At 38.9% G+C, this 16,538-nt stretch overlaps 1 protein-coding gene across 4 annotated transcripts in view; it reads left to right on the top strand.

Annotated features, from left to right (window-relative positions):
- Positions 1-1,059: 1,059 nt before the first annotated feature.
- The window catches only part of LOC121729000 (fatty acid synthase-like), a 31,410-nt gene continuing 15,931 nt past the window's right edge, over positions 1,060-16,538 (top strand). For 2 of the 4 annotated variants that reach the window (XM_042117368.1, XM_042117366.1), the window contains exons 1-17: positions 1,073-1,100; positions 3,365-3,534; positions 4,206-4,392; positions 7,173-7,293; positions 9,190-9,393; positions 9,910-10,026; positions 10,203-10,381; positions 11,040-11,182; positions 11,522-11,725; positions 11,955-12,141; positions 12,295-12,457; positions 12,574-12,743; positions 13,025-13,176; positions 13,681-13,864; positions 14,839-14,987; positions 15,084-15,268; positions 16,379-16,498. In XM_042117368.1, coding sequence (XP_041973302.1) covers positions 3,382-3,534; positions 4,206-4,392; positions 7,173-7,293; positions 9,190-9,393; positions 9,910-10,026; positions 10,203-10,381; positions 11,040-11,182; positions 11,522-11,725; positions 11,955-12,141; positions 12,295-12,457; positions 12,574-12,743; positions 13,025-13,176; positions 13,681-13,864; positions 14,839-14,987; positions 15,084-15,268; positions 16,379-16,498 — 2,618 coding nt within the window. In that variant the 5' untranslated portion in view covers positions 1,073-1,100; positions 3,365-3,381. Of the gene's footprint in view, positions 1,101-3,364; positions 3,535-4,195; positions 4,393-7,172; positions 7,294-9,189; positions 9,394-9,909; positions 10,027-10,202; positions 10,382-11,039; positions 11,183-11,521; positions 11,726-11,954; positions 12,142-12,294; positions 12,458-12,573; positions 12,744-13,024; positions 13,177-13,680; positions 13,865-14,838; positions 14,988-15,083; positions 15,269-16,378; positions 16,499-16,538 lie in introns of those variants that run through there. The other 2 variants (XM_042117367.1, XM_042117369.1) reach the window with 2 other exon arrangements.

Below are 16,538 nucleotides of genomic sequence, written 5' to 3'. Positions count from 1 at the left end.
CACTGAACCGAACTCCTGAACCTTTAAGGATAAAAGTTTGGAAATTGCAGCATCGCTTAGATTACTGCAAGCATTTACCACAATTTCGTTTACAGTAACATAATGTAAACCTAGTTAACATTCGTAGTGGTTATTTACGCATAAAGCCCTATCTTGTAGATAACTAAAAAGAGTGAAATTATTATTTTTAACAAAAAATTAAAACCGACTTCCAAGGTAAAAACAATAATAATATGAACTAAAAAGTATAAAATAAGTCTTACTCTTTAATATTGCCTTTTTAGAATTCGTCTAAATCTCAACTATTTCTGTACATACGTACTACAGTCTTCATTATTTTTAAGTCAGTAACAGAGCTAATTTAATCGTGAGTTCAGTCAATGTCAGAATATCTGAAACTTTTGGGACTGGTACCGTATAGGAGCGAAGAAATAGAAAAGAAAAGATAAAGACCTATCCATAGGTACCCCACACACATAGGTTAAATGAAAAAAAAAATTGTTTCAGTTGTACCTATGGGAACCCCTAAAATTTTTAACGATTTTTCCATTTTTGTATCAAAATCTTAATGCGGTTCACAGACTACATCTACTTACCAAGTTTCAATAGTATAGCTCTTAAAGTTTCGGAGAAAAGTGGCTGTGACATACGAACGGACACACAGACAGAGAGACAGACATGACGAATCTATAAGGATTCCTTTTTTGCCATTTGGCTACGGAACCCTAAAAATCACAAATTCTGCCCCCCCCCCCCTTTACCACGTTAAAAAAACGTAAAAGTTCGTATCGCAAACTTTTTCGGACATTTACCTATCATCAGGAATTGGTAGATCTTAGGTTTTACTAGAAAATAATGTGTATTGCATTTTATTTATATTACATTAATATGTATATTTCATTAGCAGTCTTGAACTCTTCGACGTCGTCATTAACTATTACTAAAAAAAGTATATGGAAATTTATTATAAAGTATAAACATAGTGTCATCAATTTTAATTAGTCAGCTTACAGCTATATATAAAAACCGGAAATTAGGTGTACCTTGCTATTTACCCTATTCGCTTCGTAAGCGTGGTGAATTAGAAGTCGTCGCTATAGGTAAAATTTTAAATATATTATTTTCACAACCGATGCAAAATTAAAAACACCCTTTTTAGAGTGGGTATGTGAGTTAATAGCACAATAGATACCTATACTTTTAACTTCATTTTTTTTAATTATTATAATTATTATCCACCTATACGCGCCGCAAAGACGTAAATGTATTTATCGCGCGAAAAAATCTGAAGCAGGTAAAAACGATTGGCAGTCCACACTCCACAGCTGTGGCCACCTGCGTAGTAACTCCGCAGAAAATGTATAGCCACGGACCACGGTAGAGCACTCAAAAGTGAAAACAGAGCGGTGCAGTTTCGGCATAAGCAAAGTAGAAAAAAAAATCCACAGTCGAACAAATAACCTCCTCGTTTTTTGGAAGTCGGTTAAAAATTATATGCACTCAGGACTAGAAATACTGACAGACAATCAGATTTATTAACCGTATGTGAAAAATGATCCATGCTGCAACATTCTGCAACCGTGCTGGCATGATACAGTCATTTTACTATGATACAGTACTGCCGGGACTGTCGCTTTATTCTGCTGAATAGAGCGATATTCCAAACATTTTATGTAAAGTATATTTCTAGTGCAGCGCCCAGAGGTTTTAACACTTTAACCTCCGAAAATTGTAATTGTGAATGGATTTTGATTTTTGAGGTTTCATTTTCTTTTCTACGCTATAACTTACAAAGTTTACCGGAAAAAATTTGTGCTTTTAATTTTTTAGGTAAGTATTTAATTAAAAATTTATATTTCACCATATAGGTAAAACTAGTCAAGATTTTTTTTCTTGTTCCTGCTATTTAATGACTGTTATCCGATTGCTTACATTGAAAATTAACCAAAAACACAATTTTTAAAAAAGAAAGTTGCTTTGCTAAGATAATTATAAAACTGTATAAGATTTTGCAAAGTTTTTAGAGATTAAAGCTCGTCGCAACTCGTAACCAAGATAAAAAAAAAGGGTTTGGGCGGATTTCAGGGTTGTGATTTAACTTTTATTGTGCGTTTTTTAACTTTATGTAACTTCGGTTTTATTTAACTTTTAGAGAAATGATGAGTTTTAAGTACTTTAAAACGTTTTATAATCTCCAAAAATGAGTAACATAGACCAATTTTTTTTTGCTACATTAGTTGAAAAATTATTGAAGTAAGAGCTAAAAAGTTAAATGCATCGACAAATAAAAGGCGTTTTGTAGCGTTTAAAATATATTTAAAAACATCCTTTTAAAAGCCAAAAAAATTGGGTGCTAATTGGGCTACATATCTCACATACATTTTATACTATAAAGACGGATGATCTGAATACAAAACATATCGGTTCTTAACCTAATTTATAATATTTTTTTCATTTAAGTATGTTTTAGCGAATGTAATGAATGAAAAAAAAATCTTTTAAAACCTTTAACCAAAAGAAATAGAATACAGATTTTCTTCGAAATATACGTGACAAGTTTCTGCTCCATTTTCGGAAAAGTTAATAAAATAAGAGCTAAAAAAAATTTACGCATTAACTAGCTTTGATATGCCTAAGAAATAATTTTAAACTTCTTAAAACACAAAAAAAAAATAGGAACGCCATTTATCAGGTACTTACAGCCGACAAACTTATTCGGAGGTATGCTCATCTAGATACAAAAATATTAATTTTTAAATCTTAATTAATAATTTCTCCTACTTATTTTCTTTTTTTGTATATTAGTTTGTCGGCGCGTGCCGGGCCGTGCCGGGGCGGATCGGGGCTCAGCGCAGCGCAAAATGCGCTATAGCACACTATTGCCGGGTCGGGTCGCATCGGATTGACGGATTTTAACGCTCACTGTGCCGGGGCGTGCCGGGGCGGGTCGGCGCGCAATGCATTGACGGATTTTGAGCCGAGGCTTGCCGGGCCGCATCGCATCACATCCGCACGCCACTTGCTATAGCACACTGTTGCCCGGGCGCAGCGGGTCTTGTCGGGCCGTGTCGCATTGACGGAAATCCGCCGAGCAAAAATCCGGGCCGATGCGCACATACAAATTGTATGGATGCGGATTTTTGCGATGCGCCCCGGCACGCTGAGCCCCGGCACGGCCCGTCTCAGTGTGCTCACTCCTTAACTGAAGTGCAATACAATAATAAATAACTTAAAAGCACAACTTTTCAATAGGTAAACTTTTTTATTTATGTTATCAGTTCTTTTCAATTTTCATCCACTATTACGGAAATCGGAGGTTTGCATGATTTTTACGCTCTAGGCACTCCGCTATTGTCATAAACAGGGGCTTACAGATTGAAAATGAATACAATACCTGGAGAGCAGGGGGAGTGTGAGAGACGCGAATATCATGGGCTGGAAGTGACCGGAGATCACGTGGTCATCTCTGGCATGTCCGGACTCTACCCCAAATCGCGAAACATACAGGAGCTCCACCACATACTGTATAATAAGGTTTGCAATGCGGTTTTTTCATTTTTGGACAAAAAATAAAATTGTCTTCAATAGTTTGAAGACAATTTTATTTTTTAAAGCTCATCGCACATATTTTGTCGCGCCGTACGCTGATCCGCATATTACACGAAATGCGGCGCGTACGGTGCGGACGAACGTGACTCGTGAGGTTTCAACTTTCACATCATTTCATACAACGAATTCAAATTTCGTTAACTACGACTCGGCAGTCGGCACATAAATTGACGTATTGTCTTATTTTAAGTACTTCAAAAAAATTTAAGTATTTCAAAATTTAAAAAAAAACGCATTGGATAATATTATGTCAAGAACAGGGTCGACCTCAGAGGATCGACGGTCGAGACATTATAAACTACGTAACTGATCGTACCCCCTCAAAACTTTAATTCTGAAAAACGTAATATTTTTTTAACTCCGGGGGTGCCAGACTCCATAAAAAAAATTGGGAAACACTGATATAACACTGATATATAAATAGCATCAAAGTAAAACTTTGTTGAGTAGAACAGTTAGTAACTTCTAGGATAATTTTAATGTAGAGCAGAGGAACGGGAGCTCATTGGCTACCTTTGTTGCTGGGAAACTACGGGTTTTTTCCGCGTTTCGTCGCGTGAACCCTCTAGTAATAATATGTGAAAAGTGTTCTACAGATTAATCCTGCGGAGAAGACTGAACGCTGGAGCGGTCTTCCGGAGGTGTCACAGTATGTCGGCCAAATCTCCGAATTGGAGTATTTCGACGCTCAGTTCTTCAAAGTGCACCATCGCCTCAGCAATCTCATGGACCCCATGTCGAGGAAACTACTAGAACAATCTTACCAGGCAATATTTGACGCAGGTTTGTACTTTGTACTTTAAGTGCTTAGTCATATGAGTCATATCGCATCCGCTAGCATCGACAGTGAAATTATATGTCAAAACATTCTCGTTTTTCGCGCCAAAATTCGGTTTTCGCGCGGGAACCGTCCATTTTTTACGGGATAAAAGTATCCTATGTCCTTTCCCGGGACCCATACTAAATTTCAACAAAATCGATTCAGTGGTTTGGGTGTGTAGAGGTAACAGACAGTCAGACAGACATACACACTTTCACATTTACATTTTGTTTATTATAATTAGTAAATATGACTCAGCAAGGTTATATGTAAATAAAAGATCTTGTACAGGGGCGATATCATTGTGGGTAGCCCGTAGCGGTATAATAGACAGAACGAACCAGTAGGACGACTTACAAGATTTCTCCATAAGTAATCTTTATTTTCTGCTTATTTTAATCAAAAAAATGTAATTGTGCGGTATTAGGTATTCGCAGCAGTCCCCGAGCGTCACACGTATTGATTTATAATTTTACCTTCTTTGTTCTTTAACGGCCGTTCCCAATATTTGATCTATCTCTGGTTTTGCCCTACTAGAGATAGGAATAGCTCACAATTGACATAAAATATATGTCTCTAATGTCTAATGTGAGTTATTCCTATCTCTAGTAGGGCCAAACCAGAGATAGATCAAATATTGGGAACCGCCGTAAGCCTGTCTGTCTTTTACCTTCACGCCCCAACCACTGAAGGAATGCGAAAAAAATATGTGCCTTGAATGTTTTTATATTTCTCATTCATAATGGGGATTGTCCATTTTTTTTTAATTTTGCTCATTACAAAAACATTTCGAGGAATAAGGTCAGTGATCGTTTTTCTGTATATAAACGAAAAAAATACCCATCAGTTACTTATATTTTTAACAAATATGTTTAACCTTTGTTTGACCTTCAATGGCGTTAAATTAGCAATAAATTCGACCAACATTACGTTTCGAACTTTTCGTAAGCTTCTCGTATCAGCTTTCACATAATGAGAACTTGCATTTGATGAACCAGCCATTATAAATAAGATTGAAAGGAAATTTAAAATATGACGTCAGAGCGAAACTTCAAAAATTTATTGAGAAAAAACTAGCCAATGAATTTCAAAATTATTTAATTTATATTCTTAAAATACCTAATTTTAACGAAAAAAAATATAAAAAGTGCATGTGATTTTTTTTGGACAATGCCCATTCCGGTGGTAGCGCAGAGCACCGCCCGTTGTTCTGCCCATGCCGGGCAGTCCTCGAGCGTGTGCTGCGCTGTGTCATCTCCGTGATCGCAGTGGTGGCACTGCGTCGTCGGTTCTCTCCTAGCCGTACGGTGCAGGTAATGGCCAAAGCACCCGTGCCCGGTCAACATCTGCTCCATACGGAAGGTGAGGACGCCTTTGCAGTGCGTTACCCACGTCCGCAGGTGCGGGCGAAACGCTGCCACCACTGCGCGTCCAGCCGTTGGTGTTGCCATCCGGTCCTCCCAGGCACGCATTATAATTATTCGCGCCTGACGCCTCCACCGAGCGGTCAGTTCAGGGGATCGCACGGCGGAGGTCACGGAGAGGGGGGACCCCCTCTCCTTGACCTCCGCCGTGCGATAATAGATTTCACTCAGAACGCGCGCCTCCAAGTCCCATGGTTTGGTTCTGGCGAGGATTACCGCTGCTTCGTAGGATATTGTGCGATATCCGCGTATGATCCGCAGCGCCATCAGTCGCTGAGGACTTCTCAGTAACGCCCTGCTCTGGGTGTTAAGGTGGTCCGCCCAGACGGGAGCTCCATACAGGGCCATGGACTGAAGGACCCCCGTATAGAGCCGCCGACAAGTTGACCCAGGACCCCTTAAGTTGAGCAGGCAAACCTAACCTAAACCTAACCTAACCCAACCGAGATACCAGACTACAGACTACATAACGTGTGCGCAGCAGCACAAACTGGTTTTATTGTATTGATTGATTTGGAAGTTTAGAATGAAGCATTAGGATTAAATGGAATACAATAACACGTCTAAAGCAAGCAGTAAGTTATTCGACACTAATTTCATCAGTGGCCGCCGATAGCCCAAATTTGCCTATTGTCATTTGGTATGGAGATACTTTAAGGTCCAGGAAAGGACGTAGGATAATTTTTAATGGAGTTAAATGTGCGGTTCACACCTGATCTAATTTCTACATTACTAAATTTAATCAAAATCGGTTCAGCAGCTTAAACGCAAATTAATAGAGTTTATTGCTTACTTTTTATGATAAAATTTATCCTATGTCGTTCTCCAAGCGTAATATCTATTACACTAAAATCCGCGATATCGGTTTAGCGATTTAGTCAAAATCATTTTTAAGTGACTCAAAGTATCTGCATACAAAATTTTATCAAAATAGGTTCAGTGGTTTAAGCGCAAATCGTTTTAGAAACATAGTACATAAATGCAATACAAAACCTCACTTGAGGCTTCGATCAAAATAATATTATATTTCTGCTTAGAGGTATTAAGCAATAACCATATATTTTGTTCTCTAGAATATGCTACAATCTTTCACTTATTTAAATGCCTATACTACGATCTACGATGCATCCCATGGGCTACAAGATGGGGTAGGAAAAAATACATCCCAACTTATCTATAGGGTTTTTATGTACTTACTTAATAATAAATAATTATTATTTTAATTTCTATACGTTATCTATAGGATAACGTAGAATAAAAATTAATTTGTGCTAAAATTACTTAACATTTCCAAATCCATTAATTATAAAATTTTGCAGGTTGCAGTCCAGGATACTTGGCAGGAAAGAAAGTAGGAGTTTTCATAGGAATCTGCTTTACTGAAGCTGACAAAGTTTTCCTATACACTGATCATGTAAAATCAGGCCTTGGCATTACTGGGTACGTACTTATAAAAAATCGGTCAAGTGCGAGTCGGACTCGCGCACGAAGGGTTCCGTACCATTATAGAGCGCAAATTGGGAAAAAATGTGTTTTTGTATGGGATTATTTCCCCCCCCTTATTTATTTTATTTTAATTTTACTGTTTAATATGGTTTTAATAGATTTCTCCAATACTTTTAGTAATGTCGATGATGAAATTTTGTTAGCTATTCTCTCTTGCCTCCCGCTCTCAACCGAGGTTCTAAAATGGATCTCGTCATATATTCGAAGGCGCCAACAGTCGGTACGCATGGATCATTCTGCGTCATCCTGGTGTGATCTCTACACTGGCGTCCCCCAAGGCGGTATCCTCTCTCCTTTGTTCTTCTCACTATTTATTAATTATGTTACCCTCAGACTTCGCTGCGCGTATCATTTGTATGCAGACGATTTCAAGCTTTATTGTCAAGCAAGTGTTGATAATTTGACGAGGGCGAGGAAGATTGACGAAATTGACATGGATCTTGAAGCCATTAGGGACTGGTGTGAAAACTTTGGTCTATCAGTTAACCCTCGTAAGTGTCAAGCCATCTTACTGGGTAGTCCTCGTAATATATGTAGGGTAGATGTAGCATCTCTTCCACCAGTAATCTCTGACGGCTCTGTAATTAATTTCAGCTCGAGTGTAAAAGATCTCGGATTACACATAGACTCCACTCTCGATTGGCAAACACAGACAGCTTCAGTTTGTCGGAAAGTTACGGGAATATTACGTTCGCTTTACCGCCACAAAAACTTTTTACCGACACATATTAAAACTCTACTGGTCCAGTCTCTTATATTTCCCATTATAGATTATGGTGATGTGTGCTATTTGGACCTCAATGCTGACAAGCTTGACAAATATGACCGACTCATTAACAACTGTATTAGGTTTATATACAATCTCCGGAAATATGACCGTGTATCTTCCTATCGTACCGAGCTGCACTGGTGCCTGTACGACAACGTCGTTCAGTGCGAGCCCTGTGTATGCTCTATACATTCCTGAATTCCCCTAATTCTCCTGCTTACTTAAAGTCACACTTCCAATACCTTTGCGATAATCACGAAAGAACCCTCCGCTCCTCAAATAATGCGCGTCTCCGTTGTCCACCTCACCGCTCCAGTCTAGTCCATTATTCTTTCCACGTCCAGGATATTTTACTGTGGAACGCCCTACCTCCGGAAATCAGGTTAAGCCCAACCAGAGATACGTATTATGTATATGTATAATAATAATATGTATAATGTATATATTGTAGAGTATTGGTTATATATAATATCCATAGTAGTATTAGTATATTGTAAATATATGTGTAACTTGATATATATATATATATATATATATATATATATATATATATATATATATATATATATATATATATATATATATATATAAACAGGAAGCGCCTGTGTCTTTTAGTTTTGTCTCTGCTACCACCCAATGGTTGACTGGTAGAAAATGCCATATGGCATTAAGTCCGCCATTGTACATTGTGCAAAAAGTATAAATAAATAAGATTAAAGTACACATATAATTGAGGATTTTGTGAAAATTTCAAGTGCCTATATTTTGCCATTACGGATTGCGAGCCAAAAAGACCAAAAAAATAACGTTTGTTGTATGGGATAACCTAAACCCTTAAATATTAACTTTATTTTGTTTTTAGTATTTGTTGTTATAGCGGCTCCAAAAATACATAGCCTGTGAGAATTTCAGAAGTCTAGCTATAGCGGTTCTTGAGTTACAGCCTGGAGACAGACAGACAGACTTTACCAGTTGGGTACGGAACCCAAAAAAAACATTTTGGAATTGTTAGTCACCCACTTCTGCATCCACTCACGTCTTTAATTGTTATTGATGTTCAGGTGCAACCGGAGTATGTGCGCCAACCGCATCTCGTACTATCTGAACCTGAAGGGTCCTTCCATGTCAGTGGACCAATCGTGTGCCTCCTCCACCGCCGCCCTGGAGATGGCCTACGACGCCATGATCCGGGGGGAGTGCGAAGCCGCCATAGTGGGGGGATCGAAACTGTGCCTGCATTCTCAGACTCTTATTGGATACGGCAGGTTGGTAAACTGAAGTAATTTTTTACCCGGGCCGCACCAAGAGCCAGAAGTACTAATGCTTTTTTCTAATGTATTGTATTTCTCTGGCAAATGCTCTCCAAAGGCTAGCGGGAGCATAATAAAACCCGTCACCCGACAACGCAAAATAAGTAGATTCAGTAGGCCTACTACGAAACCGTTTTGATACTCAAACAATCGGACGAGAATGCCGCGTCCTGCTCTAACAACGTTATTTCACGTTTGTTAGAGTAGGATGCCGCATTCTCGTTCGATTGTTTGAGTCTCAAAACGGTTTCGTGGTATGTAAGCCCTGTTTCCAAAGTTACCGGGGACATTTTTATTATTTTAATTACGAATCATTTCCACCAAGAAGTTACAGTACATTAGATATCATTTATTACGAATGGTGATGTTTTTGAACGCTGTGAGTTATGAACTTATGACACGCCATCCATTAATTTGAAAGTAGTGTCGGTGGTACGGTGGAATATACCTAACATATAATGTTTATTGCAGAATTCTACTGACATGTAAGGATGGGAAAACAAAATCATTCGATGCTAATGCTGACGGGTGCTGCAAGTCAGAAGCAATAAACTGTATATTCCTGCAAAAGGCCAAAGATGCCCTTAGGTACGTACATATAGGCAAATATTTTCTTTATTTATTATTGTTAGTTCTTGTTTGGAAACATTTTGAACGACGAAGACAGAATCTGGAATAAGTAAATGTGTTATGTAAATAATTTATTTGCAAGGTAGCAGCGGTGATTAGTAAGACAAAATTGTCACCAAAATCCTATTTTTCAGAATTTATGCACGTGTAGTCCACGTCAAAACCGAGTTTATGTCGCTTTGTAAAACGGACATCGGTGCCGTCGCCGGTTTCGATCGAGACCCTGCGGATATAACGAGATTCCTAGGGACCTTCTACAAGGAAGCTGACGTGTCTCCTCTCGAAGTACAATATGTGGAAGCGTTTGGAGCAGGTAGATAAAAACTTGATCATTTATTAAAATAATGGCTGTACAGTTTCCCGGGGTAAAAACTATCATTAATTTATACGTGGGAGAGCCATGCTTCGGCACCAATGGGCCGGCCCGACCGGAGAAATACCACGTTCTCACAGAAAACCGGCGTGAAACAGCGCTTGCGCTGTGTTTCGCCGAGTGAGTGAGTTTACCGGAGGCCCAATTCCCTTCCCTATCCTCCCCTATTCCCTTCCCTTCCCATTCCTACCCTCCCCTATTACCCTATTCCCTCTTAAAAGGCCGGCAACGCACCTGCAGCTCTTCTGATGCTGCGAGTGTCCATGGGCGACGGAAGTTGCTTTCCATCAGGTGACCCGTTTGCTCGTTTGCCCCCTTCTTTCATTAAAAAAAATAAATATCATGCATGATATCCCGAGACTCAAAGTATCTCCATACCAAATAGCAAAATTGATTCAGTGCTTTGGGCTTGAAGACAGACAGACACACTTTCAGATTTATATATAAGTATGATGACCAAGAGCTAAACGTGATAGCTCTACGTCATTGCTTACAAATGGCACACAATGAGAGCGTTAGAACGAGTCTGTTAGAAAGACTTCAATAGTAGTTTAACACAAAAGAGACAATATAAAAAAGGCTTCATATCTTTCTTCAGGTAACCGAGACAGTGACAAAAGAGAACTAGAAGCGATAGATGAATTCTTCTGCAAAGGCCGGAGGAAACCCCTACCGGTTGGCAGCGTCATGTCCAATATCGGCTATGTGGAATCTGCCTCGGGACTCTCGTCTGTTACCAAGGTAACTGAAATTGGTGTACCATCGAAGAAATTGAGTCATAGGCAGTTGACGGACCTTTGGTCAGCTTTGGTCGGATTATGTCACTTCAATATTGGTCGTCGTGAGCTGTCGGCTAAGTTTGACATATCGTAACCATTATGTTGGTCCACCATCTGCCTATGAATCAACTTCTCTGATAGTACGTCCAATTTTTATTACTTTCACAATAGCAAGAGTACTGATACCTACTTCCTCACTTAACCTACTACGACCGACGAACTTCTTTTCCTCGCCTCTTCTGATAATTTTACTAGCATCATTACTGTAATTTGGAATTATTTAACAATAGTCCTAAAATAGATCCTGCTGGGCTACCAATGCGGAAAATTGGCCGCAAACCTGCACTATAACACGCCACGAGACGATATCGCTGCAATAAAAGAAGGACGAATTGAAATACTGGCAGAGCATAAAGACTTCGTCCCCACATACACTGCCATCAATAGCATATCTATGACGGGACCTTTCGGGCATATCCTCCTACATGGATTTAGTAAGAAAAAGGTAAACATAGAGCGTTGTCCCATAATTTGATGTTTACAGATACATATTGAGACGTTAGCTAACCACACTTTACATTATTATCAAATTTTGAAAGAAAAATTAATAAGAACAATTACAGCATTAAAAGATAAAATTAACAGTTTTAGGAAAATTGTATTTCATTGTAATTGTACTTATTGGAGAAAATTGAAAAGAAACAATTAAATAGCAAATGTTTTTCCTACTCTAGGATATAGCACGATATAAGATACATTTTCCACGTCTCGTGCTGAGTTCAGGAAGGCAGGAGAGTGCCGTTCAAAAAATATTCACTTATCTCAAGAGTAAGCCGGTCGACCCAGAAGAACTGACGCTGATTCATCATTTCTATGAGAATAATATAACTGGCCACTTGGGACGTGGTTTCCTAATTCTAGGTAAAGATATTTTCTAATAACTAAACTACCGAGCGATAAAGGAACGATACAATGACACAGTGACGGTCGATTTAGCAAGAAACAATCGTCAGTAGCCGCTAGGACTCAAACGTTTTTTACTTGGTATTGATAATAATATTTTGCTAATTTTAGATACAGACGAGAACAAGGAAACAGTATGCTTGAGCTCGGAGTGCGCCTACTTTGACCAGGCCCGGCGGCCGCTGTGGTTCGTGTACAGCGGCATGGGCTCGCAGTGGCCCGCCATGGGGAAAGACCTCATGCGGATACCGGTCTTCGCTGCCGCTATTCAAAGGTTAACAATTACCACTTTTAATAGTACAAGTAAAACACCATACATTCTAAAAGAGGTCGCAGCTATAATTTTAGTTGAATATGAATCTACGAATTTAATTGTGAATTTTGTTCTAGATGTCACCGAGTACTTGAGCCTAAAGGACTGAACATTGTCGACATCATCACGTCGGATGATCCCAAGACATTTGACAACATTCTACATTCGTTTGTCGGTATCACTGCCATACAAATCGGACTCACTGATGTGCTACGAGCTATGGATATAGCACCAGATATGATAATTGGTGAATCTCGAAATTGACTTCTAGTTATTCTAAAAATTAGGAGCATATTTCTAAGTTCGCTATTTGGAAGATTGTAAAAGTATTCTAAATTATGTGATATAGTTTTCTAAATTCCACTTTTATAGAACTATAATTAAAATTTTAATTAAACCCGATTCAAAGAAAAATATTCACCTTTGATCCCCATAAAAAGCATCGGGTCTAAAATACCACCCTGAGGAACACTTACATTTTATCATTTAGTTGGTAAAATGAAACATATCTTATTATTATTATTTTAGGGCACAGTCTAGGTGAAATTGGGTGTGCCTATGCAGACAACTGTTTCACCGCTGAAGAAACTATTATGTGTGCCTACAGCCGTGGTCTAGTCTCCGTACAGACACCGTTCATCCGTGGATCCATGGCAGCCATTGGACTAGGATATAAAGAGGTATCTCCATATCAAACAGTTTCACATTATGGTATTAGTAATAACAGAACAGAATATTTTTTTAATACACTCAACATTCATAGGACAATATGTCTGACGACTACAATGTACCATGGAGGAAGTTGATTCCTATGTAATTGACAGACCAACGTTATTTGGTCGAATATGTCAATTCAATGTTAATTGTGATCTGTCGGCTGGGTTTGACGTAATGCAACCAAACTACTTAGGTCCCCGATTTGCATAGGAATCAACTTCTCTGATTCTAATTTCTAACCTACACCGGCATGTATGTATGTTCTAGCAGTGCCGAATTTATATTATTATGAGTGTAGCCTACACTGTGTAGGCCACTTTATTTCTGCCGCCCCATGTACGTAATTTGTAGGGCCTCTATGGACGCTGCCGCCCCTAGGCCGTGGCCTATAAGGGCCTGTTTATAAATCCGAGACTGAGTTCTACAAATTTAACGATAGCAGTTATCGCAGGGAAATTTTGTTTCAGATATCTAGAATGTGTCCTCCTGAAATAGAAGTTGCTTGTCACAACTCTGCGGAATCTTGTACAATTTCTGGTCCAGCCGAGATAATGAGCGAATTTGTGCTTAGCTTAACGCGTCAAGGAATATTCGCGAAGGAAGTGCCGTGTTCCAACATTGCTTTCCACAGCCGATATATCGCTAATGCTGGTATTTATATCACTTTATTTACTTACATTATTTTGTGTAAATCAATATGATCAAGTGTTTGCCTAATGGTGCTCCCTCATCGGGAGCAGTCGCGTGTAATGTAACATTATAGATTCGTCTTTGAGCATTACATTACAATACTATCTCCCTGACACGAGCATTCGCGTGTAATGTACAACATTAAAGATTCGACTTTGAGCATTCCATAGCAAGTTGACTTCAGTGTCACGACATGTTACATGCATCAAGATATTACACATATATTATTACTAGGTGCGCAATGCGCATTATAACGCTCGGTTCTCCTCCCTCACTGATGTAATGCTCGACTCTGTAACGTTACATTACTTGAAGCGAATGCTACCGGTGAGGGAGCAACTTAATTCCATAAATCTTATAATACCTTTCATGTTATCATTGTCAGTATTGTATAATTAATGTTATATATTAATCATGTAATGAAGTTAATGATTTGTCTATAACTTTAAGCACTTCCTTAGCTTAAGAGCCCATATGACCCTAACTTGACTACATACTTTAACCTAGATCTCAAAATCTGTAAGGTCTATAAAACTGATTTTTTGACACAAGTAACTTCAGTTCATAAAGATTAAATGCTCAAGACGAAAACACGATTACTCAAAAAATTCTCGATAGTTTCTTTTTTACAAAAAACCTTGTTTTAGACACATTTTTGCTTGGATCTTCGAAATTTGCTGTCTTTTCTTTAATATTTTTTAATATCTAAAAAGGTATTGATAAAACCTAAATTTGCTCAAAACACTTTTTTCATAATCATTATAGTTCGTATTTTATTCAAGTAAAACTAACTCGGCGATGATTCCGCGCCGTCCTTTTTCACCTTACATATGAAAGACGGGCGTGAGTGTGAGGAGAGAAGGATGATGTTTGATTTTTAGAGTCAGGTGAGCTCTTAAAGCCTTAATTTCATATCAAAAAAAATTCCACGCCAGGACACGCATTACTAAAGTTCATGGAGGAAATAGTTCCCAACCCCAAACCCCGCAGCTCCCGCTGGCTGTCCACATCGGTGCCCCAGGCGCAATGGGACGAACCCAAGGCAAAATACTGCTCCGCCGATTACTTCACAAACAATTTGTTGGTATGGAGTCAATGAACTACTAACCTATAATGTTATTGACTAGTTTTATCTTGATTTCGGGTTTGTAAACAATCTTAATCATCTTTCTGTTGCCAGAGTCCAGTGCTATTTGAGGAGACATCACAGCAAATACCGGCTGACGCTGTCCTGGTGGAGGTCGCTCCCCACAATCTGCTGCAGGCCATCCTCAAGCGTTCTCTACCACAATCCTGCAAGCTGCTGCCTCTCTCTCGGCGAGGACATCCTGCAAATACCACATTATTGCTGGAAACTATTGGACGGTACTGTATCTGGGGTGTACTACAGGGTGTAACAAATCAAAGTGATACTAAAGCTTAGGCCAAACCTATGCGACCAAGCGACTGCGAAGCGGAAGCGTCAACTTGTCAAATGGTTTAAAAAAAGAAGTCTAGTTACAAAACACACATTTGACAACTTGACGCAACTTGACGCTCGTGCTTCGCAGTCGCTTGGTCGGGTAGGTTTGGCCTAAGCTTAAGGGTGTATTCATTACGAAAGTAGCAGCCCTGAAAGCAGTTTTTTTTTACTTTTGTATGAAATAACTCATAAACACAAAAAAAATTTCGCTATTCTCACAGTCATCACTTTATTTATCACTTTGTTTTGTTCCACCCTGCACAAGAGCGATCGGTCGCTAATGCTCACGAGTTTCATATCTAAACGTGGAGCGGAGAGAGTTGCGGGGTGAGAAGGGAGGCATTCAATCAAATTTTGTTTTTAATTTTTACCTCACCTTCAAGACTATTGTGAGATATACTTACTTATATTGTGTTAAAATAATCTGCCCCCCCAATCCCCCCTACGCCTACGCTACGCCCATGCCACCCTGTACATCGCATATCAAAGCATGCAGGATACATCACATTGTATATTTGTAGGTATAACCCCACGCACACAAATAGTAAGTAAATTAAACTAGCTACAGGTTGTTTTTAAGATTGCAGCGAATCACTCAAATTGTTTTGATGACGTTGAGGCATGAGATGAGCTCTATCTAGAATATCTATGAAAGCGTCATCTCTTACTCTATCCAGGTGCGGTCACAGCCTAAAGTTTTGGAGGGGGTCACACAAAAAACATTACCGCTGTTATAGGATAACTAGAAATTTCCTTTTATTATTTGGCAAGATTTTGAGATTTTTCAATTTGACCTTAGATTTTGGGGGGATCATGTCCCCTGTGACCCCCTTCGGACTGCGCTTGACTCTATCGGTGCGAACGCGGCATACGTTTCATAATATTATAACGTCGTACGTCGTCATAATACTTTTGGTAATAAAGAGATTTCATACACACTGATCACCCTTATATTATGTTTATTATTATTTATTACCCATTAAGTACTCATGATTCATGCACCTTTTTTTCAGCTTGTACGTCGAAGGCTTTAATCCCAAGGTAAAGGCGTTATATCCACGAATAGAATTTCCGGTATCAACGTCAACTCCCATGTTATCACATCTAGTGGAATGGGTGCATAATGAAGAATGGTGAGATTTAAGATACAATTATTGTGTCTAAATTAATGCA

The sequence above is a fragment of the Aricia agestis genome, chromosome 7, assembly GCF_905147365.1.
Source record: "Aricia agestis chromosome 7, ilAriAges1.1, whole genome shotgun sequence".
NCBI lineage: Eukaryota > Metazoa > Arthropoda > Insecta > Lepidoptera > Lycaenidae > Aricia > Aricia agestis.
Note: the sequence above shows the minus strand (reverse complement) of the source record. Positions and strands in the feature narration are given on the sequence as shown.